Source organism: Somniosus microcephalus, chromosome 15 (genome assembly GCF_052327205.1).
Source record: "Somniosus microcephalus isolate GS21.2 chromosome 15, FLI_Smic_1.0, whole genome shotgun sequence".
NCBI classification, from domain to species: Eukaryota; Metazoa; Chordata; class Chondrichthyes; order Squaliformes; family Somniosidae; genus Somniosus; species Somniosus microcephalus.
The window spans coordinates 34,922,127-34,939,041 of NC_141001.1; the positions used below are offsets into that span (position 1 = coordinate 34,922,127).

General features: G+C 47.9%; 1 protein-coding gene across 1 annotated transcript in view; it reads right to left on the bottom strand.

The window, feature by feature from the left end:
• The window catches only part of LOC147106625 (EF-hand calcium-binding domain-containing protein 4B-like), a 214,591-nt gene that overhangs the window by 104,460 nt on the left and 93,216 nt on the right, over positions 1-16,915 (bottom strand). The window contains exon 7 of the mRNA XM_086007640.1: positions 773-960. Coding sequence (XP_085863766.1) covers positions 773-960 — 188 coding nt within the window. The remainder of the gene's footprint in view (positions 1-772; positions 961-16,915) is intronic.

Genomic DNA, 16,915 nt, shown 5'->3' on the forward strand with positions numbered 1-16,915 from the left:
AATTTTGCAATTCTGTTATGTATTACAATCTTTATGTTTGTGAGCAGATAGCTTTAAAGGAGAAGGCTACTTGGAAAACAGCAGAGAGAGGGCTTAATCCAAACAGTGGAGAGGAGGGGTGGAAGGAGAGATAGAATTTTTTTTTTCCTGAGGCCGTTATTTAAAGTCTAACCTCAAATCATAGCCCATTTTAGTGGGTGGTGACCATGTTTCTCCTTGGCAATAATCGGAAACTGTCGATTATGTCCAAGGGCTGTTCTACGGGTTGCCAACTCTGGCTGGATGTATTCCTGGAAGTTTCGTTGTATGACCTCCTCCTGCCAACTGCCCCCACACTCCGCCCATTGGTCGCCCAACATGTCCCTCCTCGCGGTGCCCCGCCTTCCTGCACCAAACAGACTCTTCATTACCCAACTGGATGAGTCCTGACCGTCAGTTAAAGCTTTTTCTTTCCTATCACCAATATTTTTATAACTAATAAACAAAAGTATTGAAAGAAATTTTCCTTTTTAATGCCATGAATTTTCTCTCCAGGTTTGCTCCCAGCAATATTCTGGAGATTAATCTTCAAATCCTACAGACTCCAGGATAATCCTGGAGGGTTGGCGACCCTAGCTGTTCCCTGGATGGCCGACTGAAATGAGGGTTGGGGAGGGTACACGATGTGAGGAAAGTACAGGAGCTAATCTGAATCCCACTGCAAGTCATACATGACTTAAAAACAGTTAGTGTATAGAACACAAGAAGTGAAGTGGCAGTATCCCCAGCCTACCTGGCTTTCTGCTGATGGTCACGCTGAGCCTCATCTTGAAGAATCTGTAGGTTGAATTGCGTAGTCTCCAAGTCCTGCTTAGTCCTATCCAGCTGCTCCTGCAGGTCCTCATTTATGCGCCTCAACCTCTCGTTCTGAATCCTGGTTTCTGTCTGCTCGTAGTTAAACTCCTCAAGTTGTTGTTCCAGCTGTAAATGCAATCAATCAGACATGATAGAACAGGATCTTTAACCAAATGTGGCAGAGTCCATTTTTGTTTGGAATATCCTTTTTTCCCCCACCCGCTGCTGATTTCCTCCTTCCTGACCTGCGCAGCGTTAGATTGCTAATTTACCAGAGAGGGGTCAGAGATCAAACATTGGGCCTTCTGGGCCCGTATGGCTCAGTACTGCGTCAAGCAGCGTATTTACAAGTTATGGAAAGCAATACAATGGCCATTGGGGGATAGAGTCTGTGATGTAAAATGTCACATCATCTGCCATAAAGCAGGAATCATGAAGGTTTTCTGTTAGAATATGAGGCAGAGAGCACAAGCTCCCCTGCTTCGTAAATAAAAACAACACACAGCATTTGCCAGATAATTGAGCAAGTGATCAATTTTAAGAACATATGGTAATTCTTATTAACCTTAAAAATAATTCAAAATGTGGAACTCTGCTGGACATTAATATCAATCAGTACCTGGATACTGCTGTATTATAATATAAACTAAAGTGGACACCCCACTCCCATTGTGCATCAACTGGCTTCAGTTGGCAACATACCTCAGGACCAGAAGGTCATGGGTTCAAGCCCTACACCAGGGATTGAGCACATCACCTGTGATGGCACCCCAGCACGATGTTGAGAGAACACTGTATTGTCAAACATTCCATCCTTCTCATGCGCTATTAAACCAAAGTTCCACCTGTCTGTTCATGTGGCCACTGAAGATCCCATGGCACTATTTGAAGAATAGAAGGGAGATCTCCTGCTGTCTTGGCCAACATTCTTCCTCCAACCATTAAAAAACAAACCGATCAGAATCTTTGGGCTGAATTTTGCCGGCACTCAGAGGGCAGGTTTGGAGGCAGGTCCCCCTGTCAAAATCAAAAAGATTGACAGCGGGCCAGTATCCTGCTCTGAACCCGTTTGTCAGTTTCCCTAGTGCTGTTTCTGCCTGCGCTTTGCAGACACGGCACTAAGCGGCAGCTCATTCAATTGTGCTTGTTAGGAGGGTGTGTAAAGTAATTAAATCCCCATTTTCCCAATTCCAAAGCATTTTGCCAAGTTTTCCATGAAGTTCCCGTCGCTCGGGGATCACGCCAGATAAGTATGTTGGGTTCTGAACAACTCTCCATTTCTTTCAATAGGTGACAGCTGCAAAAGTGGTTTAAAATCTGCCATTTCACAGCTGGTCACTTTCCAATCTCAGAATCTTCAGCCTTCAGTATTTAGAACCCACTTTTGAGCTTTATGCACTTTTGAAGTGTTTGGAGTAATCTCTCTATCCACTGTCACCTGCTTGGAACAACCTCTCTCACCATTGACAGATTACTTCTGTCATTTCAACCTCACCTGCCATCTATTCCATCAGCATCGGTGCCCTTGAAAAAATCTCACCTTGGTCCTCAGGATACCAACACAATCAGCTCCAACACCAGCATCACCGGGCACACCAGCAGCACCAACATCCACACCAACCTTCTCCACAATCAAATGATGCTGCACTGGACACAGGGTATCAGCACCCGACCACATTGCTGCCCGGGACGCCAGTGATGGACTCACCACATCCAGATTAGCTTCACTTAACACTACACCCTGGCTGCCACATGATGCACCAGTTTGGCACCACCCCACACCAGCATCATAAAGCATCCCTACAATGTCCAAGCCATTCCTTTCACACTCGTGTTGGAGGCTGGGATCGAGACAGATGTCAGGTCCCCACACGTCACCAGCCCCAAACCCGCTGAGGTTGGAAAAATCCAGCCCTTTATGTGAGAAATTGCTGGCGCAGACTGGCTGCTGCATATCAAAAGTGAAAATAAAGTAACCTTAGATTTTTCAACATCACAGGTATTGTGTAAAAATAAAGATATTGGGGGGAAAATTGGGTTGCTTTGCGCCTCCCGGGGCGCTAACAGGGCGCAAAGTGGTAGCCGGTAGCGCCCCGCAGCGCTGCGCCTCCAGCGATGACGTCATCACCGTGCGCAGCGCCCCACTCGCGCCCCCTGACCTACTGCCGGACGCTATGCAGACAGGGTCAGGGTGGCGTTTTTGCAGCTGGGGCGGCGCAAATTAAAGGGCAGGTACCGGGTGACCTTTTTTTTTGAACCGTCTGCCAGCACTTGGCCCCTTTTGCTTCCTCCTGCGGGGTGCCGGCTGCGATCGGGTAGCTCAGCACTCCTCGAGTGCCGGGCTCTTTTGTCGGCTCCCCGCTCCCCGGTGGTCCAGCAGGACCCTGGTGCACGCTGCGCTAGGCCCCTCCCCTTTAATCAGTGTGGCACTCTTGCGCGTAGCGCCGCGACATTGAATGGGAGCGCCCCAAGAGGGAGGGGGAGCACTTCCAGTAGCACCCCGCCTCCTGCCTGGGGCGCTACCATTGAATTTCGGGCGCGGGGGCGCGACCCAATTTTTCCCCCATTACAATACTTATAACATTGTCGATTGGAGATATAGATAAAGTGGTTACATTATAAAGGGGTTAATTTCCTGGATAGCTATAAGTTTTATTCAGTGATCCTCTGAGCTATTGCAGAACATTAGGGTACCAAGCTTGATCCCAGTCCCTACTGGGTTATCTGATCTTAGCTGGGCAATAGTATGGACATTACAATTAGCCTTCTTCTTCTTCTTAGGCAGTCCCTCGGAACCGAGGATGACTTGCTTCCACATTAAAAATGAGTTCGCAGGAGACTGATGAGTCCAATGCGGGACCTACAGTCGCTGTCACAGGTGGGGCAGACGGTGGTTGAAGGGGCGGGTGGGTGGGGTGCTTGGGTTGACGTGCGCTCCTTGCGCTGCCTGTGCTTGGCTTCCGCTTGCTCCCGGCGAAGAGACTCGAGGTGTTCGGCGCCTTCCCGGATGCTTCTCCTCCACTTGGTGCAGTCTTGGGCCAGGGATTCCCAGGTGTCAGTGGGGATGTTACACTTTTTCAAGGAGGCTTTGAGGGTGTCCTTGAAGCGTTTCCTCTGCCCACCTGGGGCTCTCTTGCCGTGCCGGAGCTCCGAGTAGAGCGCTTGTTTTGGGAGTCTCGTATCAGGCATGTGGACAATGTGACCCGTCCATCGGAGCTGATTGAGCGTGGTCAGAGCTTCGATGCTGGGGATGTTGGCCTGAGCAAGAACACTGAAGTTGGTGCGCCTATCCTGCCAATGGATTTGCAGGATCTTGCGGAGGCAGCGTTGGTGGTACCTCTCCAGTGCTTTGAGGTGCCTGCTGTAAATGGTCCATGTCTCTGAGGCATACAGCAGGGCAGGTATCACTGCTGCTCTGTAGACCATGAGCTTAGTGTCGGGTTTGAGGTCCTGGTCTTCAAACACTCTCTTCCTCAGGCGGCCAAAGGCTGCACTGGCACACTGAAGGCGGTATTGGACTTCGTCGTCGACGTCTGCCCTTGTTGACAGTAGGCTCCCGAGGTATAGAAAGTGGTCCACATTGTCCAAGGCCTTGTCGTGGATTTTGATAATCGGGGGGCAGCACTGTGTGGCAGGGGTAGGTTGGTAGAGCCTTAGCAACTCTGTTACTATCCATTCATAAGAACATAAGAAATAAGAGCAGGAGTAGGCCATAGGGCCCCTCGAGCCTGCTCCGCCATTCAATAAGATCGTGGCTAATCTTCTACCTCAACTCCACTTTCCCGCCCTATCCCCATATCCCTTGATTCCCTTAGTGTCCCAAAATCTATCGATCGCTATCTTGAATATATTCAATGACTGAGCAACCACAGCCCTCTGGGATAGAGAATTCCAAAGATTCACAACACTATTCAATACTGATAGATGATTGTTAATCTGTTCAAATCCCTCCATAGCCTCATTTCTCCCCATCTCTATAACCTCCTCTAGCCCTACAATCCTCAAAGAGCTCTGCAGTTGTCCAACTCTGGCCTCTTGTGTATCCCCCACTCCCTTCACTCCACCATTGGCGGCTGTGCCTTCAGCCGTCTAGGCCCTAAGCTCCGGAATTCCCTCCTTAAACTTCTCTCTCCTCCTTTAAGACCCTCCTTAAAACCTACCTCTCTGATCAAGCTTTTAGTCATTCCTCCTAATATCTCTTTCTTTGGCTCTGTGCCAATGTTTGTCTGTTCATACTTCAGCGAAGCGCCTTGGGATGTTTTCCTATGTTAATTGTGCTATATAACTGCAAGTTGTTGCTGTTGATCTAATAAAATTATTAGAGAGGTAGCCACCTCCTGCCTCTTACTTCAGCATAACCTCAAAAGGGTTATTTTCCATTGGGAAGCATGTCAGCATGACAGAGTCACCAATTGGCTGTAGCCCTCTTTGATAGACAGCTACAGTGGCCAAGGTTTTCCAATTGCAGGGTTATATTAGGCTTCATGTCTACTGCTGTCAGATTGAAGCAAGTAAACTTCAGTTTAAATCTATATTTAGAGAGAAAGTAAATGGCACCTATATTATTTTAGGCATCAAGAATACAGAAGTGTATGATTCAATGTTTTATACCATTTACTGTTCATTAACTTGTTGGTTCAGATCCAGAGTCTCAATCAGATGAGAGCACATTCAGTCTGCTTTTCAAAGACTCATGTGGCAGCATGTGACACATTCCATTTATCATTTATCTAGATACTGGCCATTCTGGATGATAGGGAATGCGAGGCCTACTTATGGAAGTGGCCAGTGATGCTGATCCGGAGAAAAGAACAAGTGTCAAAAACAAATGTCAGGAAGTTCTTCCTCCCACTAAAGAGTGATTAACATTCAGAATGGGCTTCTGGTTGGGGTAGTGGAGACCAAAACCTTGGTGTTATGAAAAAGAAGCTGTAACTATTTGTAACACCAAAGTTCTGATTGGTCCCCTTGGAGGAAAAGACCAGATTCCTGATTGGTCCCCTTGGAAGAAAAGACGCACCCCGCAGTTTGTCTGGAATGTGTAATTAGATCCTGCCTGCCCGGGTAATCAAGATCTTCACAATGTGTAATTTGATCCATTCATTGTGACAGCTCCAGAGCTCACAGTGCTAACACTACTGCTTTCAGAGAACAGACAGAGCTCACCCTCCCGGGTTAGGAGCACTCACACTGCCGAGTTCAGATCGGAAGAGGTGAGACCATGGAGGGATTTTAACATGAGGATACAAATTTTAAAATCAAGGTGTTGGTGGACAATGTTCCCCCTAATTTTTTTTGGGGGGTGCGCCATCCCATTAACAGGCTGTGCAGGACCTCCAGACAGCTACGCAGCCTAGCGAGCAAAGGGTGATGGGTGATTGGGATTTGCTGCGTGTTAGGATACGTGCAGCAGAGTTTTGGATGAGCTCAAGTTCATTGGAGGTGGAAGATGGGAGGCCGGCCAGAAGAGCATTGGATTATCGAGTCCGGCAAATAACACATAAATATAATGTTATGCATGTTATAGGATCAACACAGAGTACGCTCTCATTTTATAAAATTCATTTATTTAATGCCCATCCCTAGTTGCCCTTGAGAGGGTGGTAGTGAGCTGCCTTCTTTAACCGCTGTGGTCTTGGGCAGGGGGGCGGAGATCGTGATCCAGGCCTAACAGAGGACAGGAGAACGTGATCTATCTTCCCATCTGGATCACGTTCTTGCTCTGATCCCCGCCCTGCACCCCCCTGCCTAGAGATCGGGATCACATTCTTCCCCCTTCCCCACAGTTCTCACCATGCTCTCCCCCCAACAAGTTCCTGACCTTCTCTCCCCAAGTTCCTGACCTCCTTCCCCAAGCTCCTCTCATCGAGCTCCTCTTTTGATCCCCTTTCCTCTGCCCCCTCCGATCCTTCCAATCCACTTCCCTCTCCCTCCTTCGATCCCTTCTCCTCTCCCCCCTCCTCTCTGATATTACGGATCTGACTGGGATTACAGACTCTTGGCGGGTTTCAGTTATGGCTGCATAAGATAGTGAGGCTGGAAAAACAGCACCACCGAAGGGTCACTTTGAATCAGTATTCTCTTGTTCTTTCGAGCCTGGTTACAAAGCTACAATATTTGGGGTAAAAACACAGATGCCCACCAATCAAACAAGGATGGCAGTCAAAATTTTTGCCTCCCAATATCATTTTCTCTACAAGTGTTCAGGCCCACCGCCACCCCTGGCCCGGAACTCGCGCCCGCTCATTGCACCACCAACATCGACAATTGGAACCAAATTCGAACGCTGGCTAAGGCTACCCCTTCGATCCCCTCTCCTCCCTCCTCCCTTTGATCCCCTCCTGTCCCTCCCCCCCCCTTTTGGTCCCCTCTCCTCTCTTCCCCCTCCCTCCCCCACCTCTCCGCTGCAGCTTCCTCACCATTGGGTACTGCGCATGCGCAACCGGATCGAGTGCATATGCATGGTACCAAACAGGCCGCATACGCAGAGAGAGTCAAAAACGCCGTGCAAATAATCACTCCATAAAAAGACAGTTGCATGCCATGATGGGAAATTGTCGATTCTTCTGTCCTGGCCAATATTTATCCCTCAACCAACACCTAAAAAAGAGATTACCTAGTCATTATCACATTATTGTTTGTGCAATTTTGCTGTGCACAAATTGGCTGCTGCATTTTCTACATTACAACAGTGACTACACGTCAAAATGCACGTCATTGGCTGTAAAGCGCTTTGGAACGCCCTGAAGTCATGAAAGGCGCTATTTAAATGCAAGTCTTTCTTTCTAGCTGAATCAGTTAAAATGGGCTGAATGGTCTTTTTCATCAGCATTTAACTGGTGAAATGAGATAATATAACATTGAATGCTTCAAAAGTTAAAATGACTCTCAGTAGAAACCTTAAAACAATTCTTGTGTGAACGACCAAATTCTTTTCCTTCATCTGTTATTCTGACAGTCCTCAAATAAACTCCTGTTTCTATGGTTTTTGCCCTGATGCAGCAGCGTGTGCATTGAGGATTTATTAGACAAAGGGCTCTTTTAATCAATCAGAAAACATTGAGTCGATGAAGCAGTTTTCTAACTATGTTCTCATTTTTTATTTACGTGACATATTAATTTATCAATGTTTATGGGCACTTAGATGCCAATTAGGAAATATTTTACATCTTTAAAAAACTGATGCAATTTTGTAAGACAGAATTATTTCTGTATCAGTCATAACAGCCTATGTTTTAAACCAGACTGATTGAAGTATCTCAACACAATCTATTCAAGATAATGAATGGCTCAGTCTCTCAATGGAAAACAAATCTGGGTAACAAAGAAAAGAAAGAATTTGCATTTCGGCAGCACCTTTCACAGCCTCAAGACATCCCAAAGCGTTTTACAGCCAATTCAGTACTTTGGAAGTGTAGTCACTGCTGTTATGTAGAAAATACGGCAACTAATTTGCGCACAGCAAGGTCCCACACACAGCAATCAAATAAATGACCAGATCATCTGTTTTTGGCGGTGTTGATTGAAGGATAAATGTTGGCCAGGAGAATTCCGACCCAAACTGCCAAGACTGTGGAGTCCATAACCACCAACAGGCCACAACTCGAGAAGGATGTCTGCAAACAGCCGACTGAGTGAGAGCTCCCTACAATCAGCCCACATCAGCAGTGATTGTGGTCCAGTTACAACTCAGTCCATCTCTGTCATTGATCACACGTAAATCAGTACAGGTAGACTATCCTTTATCCGAAAACCTCGGGACCAGCCGAGTTTCGGATAAAGGAGAATTTCGGATTTCAGAAGGTGGGTCAGCGGGGGTCCGCGGGGGGGTCGGCGGGGCTCGTGCGCACGACTTACGCTGACGCTCAGCGTAAGTCAGTCGGGGTCGGCGGGGGTCGGGGCCGGCGAGGTACACGGGGGGGATCGGCGGTTGTCGGGGCTGGCGGGGTCCGCGGGGGGGCCAGCGGTTGTCGGGGCTGGCGGGGTCCGCGGGGGGGTCGGCGGTTGTCGGGGCTGGCGGGGTCCGCGGTTGTCGGGGCTGGCGGGGTCCGCGGGGGGGTCGCGGTTGTCGGGGCTGGCGGGGTCCGCGGGGGGGTCGGCGGTTGTCGGGGCTGGCGGGGTCCGCGGTTGTCGGGGCTGGCGGGGTCCGCGGGGGGGTCGCGGTTGTCGGGGCTGGCGGGGTCGGCGGTTGTCGGGGCCGGCGGGGTCCGCGGGGGGGGTCGGCGGTTGTCGGGGCTGGCGGGGTCGGCGGTTGTCGGGGCTGGCAGGGTCGGCGGTTGTCGGGGCTGGCGGGGTCGGCGGGGGGGTCGGCGGGGGGTCGTGCGCACGACTTACCCTTTATTCGAACTTCCGCAACCGGAACCCTCTAAAAACCGAAGGTTTTTTCATTCAGCGTAAGTCGTACGCACGACTTACGCTGAACGAAAAAACCTTCGGTTTTTAGAGGGTTTCGGTTTTCGGAAGTCCGGATAAAGGGTAGTCTACCTGTAACTGCTTTCCTCAGTTTGGAAACAGCTTTATCCACCTGCAATGTAGAATTTCTGACAACTTTAATCCACATTCAACAATTCCATCGTATCGAATAGCATTCGACCCACCCAACTAATCCTTCCATTAATAGATATTGAACAGAGACTGTCTTTCTGAAGAACTGATGCAATTGACTATAATTTATATGGTGAGATGCCCTATACCTAGGGATTAAATCCAACCCCTGGTAATGGAACACAGCCAAGGCACTCTTTGAGTAGAAGCAGATCATAAGTTCAGCCACATTTTGCCGCACAGGAAGATCCACAAGCAGCTGAGCACAGCTCAGTAAACTCTCGGTTTTTCCGATGGGACTCCCGTAGTTGGAATGTTGCTAGAGCAGAATACGTATAAATAGAGATCTTGTATTTTGCCCTCGGGCTGGTTTTATTGGTCAGAAGTCAAAAGCTAATTAGAAGAAAAGCTTTGAGCACGTACTTTAAGCAAGCTAAAATAGAGTAAAACAAAATACCTGTACTACTTACTTTCTAAATAACCAGAGTAGCAGTTTAATAAAGTAGCATTCAAATAGGCTTCTAAAAGCATTTTACACATCTAAAAAATTGCTCCCGTCTCAGGAAAGCAACTCCAGATACCTCTCACCCGTCTTTGCACATTCCATTCTTCTTAGGCAGTCCCTCGGAACCGAGGATGACTTGCTTCCACATTAAAAATGAGTTCTCAGGTGACTGATGAGTCCAATGCGGGTCCTACAGTCTCTGTCACAGGTGGGGCAGACGGCGGTTGAAGGGGCGGGTGGGTGGGGTGCTTGGGTTGACGTGCGCTCCTTGCGCTGCCTGCGCTTGGCTTCCGCTTGCTCCCGGCGAAGAGACTCGAGGTGTTCGGCGTCTTCCCGGATGCTTCTCCTCCACTTTGTATGTTCTTGGGCCAGGGATTACCAGGTGTCGGTGGGGATGTTGCATTTTTTCAAGGAGGCTTTGAGGGTGTCCTTGAAGCGTTTCCTCTGCCCACCTGGGGCTCTCTTGCATTATCGGAGCTCCGAGTAGAGCGCTTGTTTTGGGAGTCTCGTATCGGGCATGCGGACGATGTGACCCGTCCATCGGAGCTGATCGAGCATGGTCAAAGCTTCGATGTTGGGGATGTTGGCCTGAGCGAGAACACTGATGTTGGTGCGCCTATCCTGCCAATGGATTTGCAGGATGTTGCAGAGGCAGTGTTGGTGGTACCTCTCCAGTGCTTTGCACCCTTCTTTGCACATTCCATTAGGTACCAGTCTCTGTCGCACTGCTGGGCTCCACTGTGTTTTGTGGAGACCCGATTGCTTAAACAGAATACAAAAGGGGACCATATCAGTGTTAGGGATTTGGTTCCCATTGTATTCAAGCAATAGAATACAAACAAAGGAGAGGTGGTGTTAGCTTGATGCCAGATTCTCAGACCTACGTTTCCATGGGTATACAAAGCTATTGATTCTAAATAGCTTATGGTGTTTATACTATGGGCTGCAACCGTTAGAAGGAGAATTGTGCATCTTTAAAAGCAACTCATGATTTGCTTTAGCCCTGTGCGGTTTCATCTTCAGAGTAGCGCATTTAACTAACCACAGAACACTGGATCTGGTTTCACTGGAAGATATCCCAGTTCGATATAGGGTGCCACTCTTGTTACATGCTCTTAGCTCGCTTTCAATCATCACACTGAATTCAGGGAATAACTACTGTTTAAAGGATTTCTCAGTGGTCACATGAAAAAAGAAAGCTACAACAACTTGCATTTATATAGCACTTTTAAAGTGGAAAAATGCCCCAAGGTGCTTTGCAGAAGCGTAATTGGACAAAAATGGACAACAAGTCAAAGGAGGAGATATTAGGAGTGGCCAAAAGTTTGATCAAAGAGGTTGGTTTTAAGGATGGCATTAAAGGAAAAAGAGGGAGGTTGCGAGACATTGGGGTTTAGGGAGGGAATTCCAGAGTGTAGGGGTAAGATGACCGAAGGCACAGCCACCAATGGTGGGGCGAAGGGAGGTGGGGGGAGGGATGCACAAAGGCCAATCAGAGGAATGAAGAGTTCTGGCAGGGAGAGGGATGGGGAAGTTAGGGAGGTTACAGACATAGGGAGGGGCAAGCCTATGAAAGAAAAAAAAGACTAGCATTTATATAGTGCCTTTCACAACCACCGGACATCTCAAAGCGCTTTACATCCAATGAAGTACTTTTGGAGTGTAGTCACTGTTGTAATGACTTAAACATTAACATTTTAAATTGGAGATCAAACTATGCTTTGTGCCATTCATTCACATGCGTTCGTCCCTATTTGAGATCAGAGTCGCAGGGTCACAGGATATTGTGGGAGATCTAGTTACTGAATCCTTTACTGAGGAAGGATCCTAGGCCAAGCTCTGGGAACAGAGCAGAGCTGAACAGCACTCCCCATGTGATGGGAGGCTAGGGTTCCCAACCCTCCCGCTTTGGGTAGGTATCTACCTGAATATGGGCAACTCGTCTCCCAGGCACTGCTGTTGGTGACTCAGGAGAAACAGTCCTTGTTATAAATCTCATCATTCATCAAGAAACTACTCATGAAATAACGCTGGATGGCCAGCTGGTGGCGCCGTCCAAGGAGTATAAATACTCGGGCGTGGGCCCAGCTTGCCAGGGACATTTTGTAAGACAAGGAACTAGTGAAGTACAACTAGACCTCCATGTTCTGAAACAAGTTGATTAAAGCCTCACTTTATGCTCAAACCAAGTGCGTAGTGAGTTTTATTACATCAATTTAATCAACTTGTTTCAGAACATGGAGGTCTAGTTGTACTTCACTAGTTCCTTGTCTTACAAAATGTCCCTGGAGAGTTGGGCCAACGCCCGAGTATTTATACTCCTTGGATGGTGCCACCAGCTGGCTGTCCAGCATTATTTCACGAGTCGTTTCTTGATGAATGATGAGATTTATAACAGTCCTTATGTAAGGTCCGTGTATGCGCAGTACCCTGGCTGTCATGGCTTGCAACCAAACCACATTATCCGAGCCCTGCTGGTCTCCCCGCTATTCAGAGCGTACTGCTTCATTGCTGGTTGTGAGGATGACGACATCGGAGTCAACGAAAATTACCTGGAAACTCCGGTGAGTCCTGAGAGAGCAACTGGATGGAGGGAGAGAGAAACACAAACTGGGGGGTTAAGAGAGAGAGAGAGACACACACAAACTGGGGTGAGGGATTATTCATGTCAGTCTGTGATGTGCGCTGTGGTATAATGGCCCTGAATTTGCAGTCGGAGCCGTACCTCCGGTGTACACCTCCAACCCGCAAAATATTTCTGAACTTAACTCCTGGCTCCACAGCTACAGAGAGTTTGGGTCTTGGGCCTACAGGCGTACGCCTGGGTAAAGGCCCATGGATCCCGGGGACGCAGGTGGATCGGAAGCGTTCCTGGGATCATGTGGGCCAGGTCCTCCAATCACAAAAGAGGATTCCATTGCAGTCATTTCCAAACGAAATCCCCTAATGACATGCAATGGAATACCCAAATAATTAAACAATTTAGGCAACGCTAATAAATATAAATGTTCTGCTTTTGAAATTTAATTAAAAGCCCCTTAATTACACCAAATACAATAAAAATGGGATTTTTTGAAAATAATTTTAAACATTTTAATCTGGGCCAATATTTGCATAAACGAATTTTAAGTGTTTGTGCATCATTTTTTATTTTACATTTTTCATTTTAAGATTTATATTAGCCCTTAGGCCCTACGCTGGCTTTTACCAGCCGTAAGAGTTTCGTGGGCAGTTTGGCAAATAGCCCAACTGTGCGCCAGCAAAAGTGATTTCTCAGTCGGTGCGGTAGATCGGTCAAGGCGTACCTCGACAGATCACAAGTTCTGGGTTTTCACACATGCACAGCGCACGTGAAAATCTAGAACTTGCGGGGCTTTTCAGAAGGCTTACGACGGCATATGCTGAGTGTACACCGTCATCGGGACCGCAAATATCAGGCCATTATGTGTTTTTTTTCCTGGGAGTCGCACAACTTTGGTACTGCTCCCTGAGAACTGAGTTTCACATTCTTGAAGCTGGGCTTCAGCAGTGGGGGTGGCAGGGGTGGTGGGGGTAAGAGTCAGCGAATTGAATTAGGTTTGGTTTTGGTTTTATTTATTATTTTTGTAACTTTCATAAAGTCAAAAGTCATAAAATTGTATGAAAAACTTTAGTTAGAAGTTACTTATCTCGATGATGTTTTTGTTGAATCAGTGGTATTTACTTGGTGTTTTTCATTGTAGAAACATCACAGAAGTGTTTTTACATAAACATTACTTATCTTTAAATGTATCTACTCTTTTGTATTCTTTGATTTATAAATTATGTTATCCATCTCACAATAAAACAAAAAGTCAAATATTTTATTTGGGGCTTGCTGATACTAAGACACTCAACTAAGGTAAATGCAGTACATTTGCAAACAGTGGGCAAATGTCATGTGATTGAACGTGGCGTGATTAAGCATCACGAGTGGTGTCACGTGAGCGAATGCCATGTAATCAAATGTCCCATGAACAAATAATAAGTCAAACCCGAGTTGCCAATCCTATGGGAAGCCTGTGTGGGAAGCATTGGTTTTAGCTATTAGAAAATAGGATTAGGGAGTATATTGCTAAGTTATCTGATTTTTTTTTTGTCTGCAAATTTTTAAATGTTTTATGAAGTTACCTTTTAGGAGTGGATGGACGATGAAGCAAAATGGCCAATCAGGTGTGTGTGAAAAAAGAATTTGGGGATTCTATTTGGATTGCTTTTAGTGAAGGAATTTATTTCTAAACAGATTTAATAAGATTTTGTTTCAGCAATGGTTTTAGCCCTGGACAAAAATGGTACACATGTTTGGCTAAATAGCAATTATACCCGATTGGATTCCCCACTACTGTCCTCAATTAAGCTAAGAGGCAGTTGTCTCCAGTGTATGACAACAGGGCGCAGGTGATTGTCCATCAGCAAATCCAATGAAGACGATTCCAGTTTTGGAATAACCTCAAAACCTGGGGTTTAGTAAAACATTTGGCTGCAGTTTCAGAAATCAAAAGCTCTTGGGGTGCATTGCAAACTCGAGCATGTAATAATGTATTTAGCGTTTAATTATTAAACACACTGGGGGGAAGAAATTGGGCTCGGTAGCACTCGTTTTTTGGATGCTACGAGTGCCGTTAGTGTTCCAAAATGGCATGGGCAGTGCACGTGCACACTTCTGACGCAAAACGTGCTGGATGCCATCTTGGTATGGGGTTGGTGCACATGCAGTTAACATTTGCTAGAATTATGCAGAGCAGGCAGATCATGATGTACACGCTGATTTGACGGCAACGCTGCCATTCTGGAGCTCCACGCTCCAGCCGACACCCTCCCTTAACCTCACACAGCTGAACACACGTTAAGCAGCATGAAGGACCACCCACCAGCGCTATTTAAAGGGATCATCAACTACTTACAGGTTTATTTCTTCTGGCTGTTGCTACAATTCTACATGTTTTTGGTGCTTTCCATAGCTGTTTCAAGTTTCAAAAGTCTACAGGGAGTGGTGTGGCAGATGCTGAATGCTGACTTCAAAGCTTCTGCACAAACCAATTGCTGCCAGACATGGGTGCACTAGTAAGACTTCATCTTGCAATCGAGCATGACTGGGCGAATGAACAGAGGCCACACAGAGCAAGACAAGCTGCTGGAAGAGAGAGGAGGAGGAAAAGGAGATAAGGAAGATGTAGTGTATGTAACTGTTCTACCTTTAAGAGAACTATTGTATGTAACCGTCCACCTTTAAGAGAACTATTTTAGGTGTGGCACTACTTTATCCTGGCTGCTGTATACTGTAATACCGACGGTGACCACACCGGTATATAAGTGCTGTGGCAGAATTTATTGGGCAGATTCGCCCTGACCTTCGAATAGTAAAGTCCTGTTAAAGTTACTCTTGTAGTCTGTGTATTACTTCGCTATACAACCCACAGACTTTACAGTGGCAACGAGTTCGATCTTACCCTGCGTGCAGCAATACGTCCGAAGCAGTTAACGAAGCGTCGAGAAGAGGCAACCGCCCTTGTCGTTTTGCTGAGAGAAAACTCGAGTCTGCAGACCAAGAAAGGAGGAAGATTTCAAACACGAAGTCTTCCATCAGCAACAGGCACGGATTGTCCCTTCTGCCACGGTGGTGAGTGAGCCGATCAACACGAGAAGCAAGTCGGCCACGGTGACTGTGAGTAAAGGGAAAATAAAAAAATAAATAAACGGAGGATAAGGGCAGTGAACTCGACCACGGTTGAGGGGGAAAGGAGCCGGACAGAAGTCGGGCCCAGAGGCGCTGAGACGGGGCAGCGTGGAGCACGGAAGCCGCGGTACAAGCGGGCTGGGGAGCGTTGTGAGACGGCTAGACCGTGACGGCGAAAAAGGCCGGACAACTACCGCGACCACGAGGCGCTGTGACCGGGATCATAAGGCGCGGGAAGATATAAAAATAAATAAGCCACGGAGAACTCAGCCGCAGCCGGGGAGGAAAGCACCGGACTGCGAGAGGGCTGGGAGGCGCGATTGGAGCGAAAAAGGCCGGGCACCTACCGAGGCCGCGAGGCGCTGCGACCGGGATCATAAGGCGCGGAGGCAATAAATAAATAAATAACTAAATAACCCGTGAAGAATCAGCCGCAGCCGGGGAGGAAAGGACCGGACTGCGGGAGGTCTGGGAGAGGCGTTTAAAGCCGCTGAGGGAGAGCCGCGCGAGCGGGAGAGACAGAGCCCGAGAGAGAGCGAGCGAGAGCCGAGCGAGCGGGAGAGACAGAGCCCGAGAGAGAGCGAGCGAGAGCCGCGCAAGCGGGAGAGACAGAGCCCGAGAGAGAGCGAGCGAGAGCCGCACGGGCGGGAGAGACTGAGCCCGAGAGAGAGACCGAGCGAGGTTCCGGCCAGCGGCTTGCAGCAGCTGCCGTGAAGGACCAGGAGCTGGATCTGTCCGACGCCAACTGGTTGTCCCCAGCGCCGGTTGCCCCTGCCGAAAAGAAGGGGGGGGGGAACAAGGAACGCGATCGGCTTTTCTAGCGCGCGCTTCAGAATAAACTGAAGCCGGCGCACAGGCTACAAACCCCGTAAACCAGCGGTCGTCGTCCGAGGGCAAAGCTTACCCCTCCTACCAGAGGAAGAAGCCAGGAGCGGGAAACCGCCATTTTGCCAGTAGGGGGGAAGAAGACAAGCGCAGGAAACCGCCATTTTGCCAGTAGGCGGGGAAGAAGACAAGCGCGGGAAACCGCCATTTTTGGAAAAAAAAAAGAAAAAGTTAAAAAGTTAAAGAGAAATCCTGTTGTTTCGCAGAAAGATAGTGAGAGATAGTGAAGGTGCCTAAGCATGGTAACATCAACAACTTCGATGCCGAGGTGGAAGATTGGGCCACGTACGTAGAACGTATCGAGATATATTGTGAGGCCAATAAAATAGAAGATGATGATAAAGCTATATCCTTGCTAAACTCGATGGGCGCGAAGACATACGGGTTATTGAAGCATCTTCTATCACCAGCTAAACCGGCGGATCAGACTTTCGATAATATTGTTGCTGTTC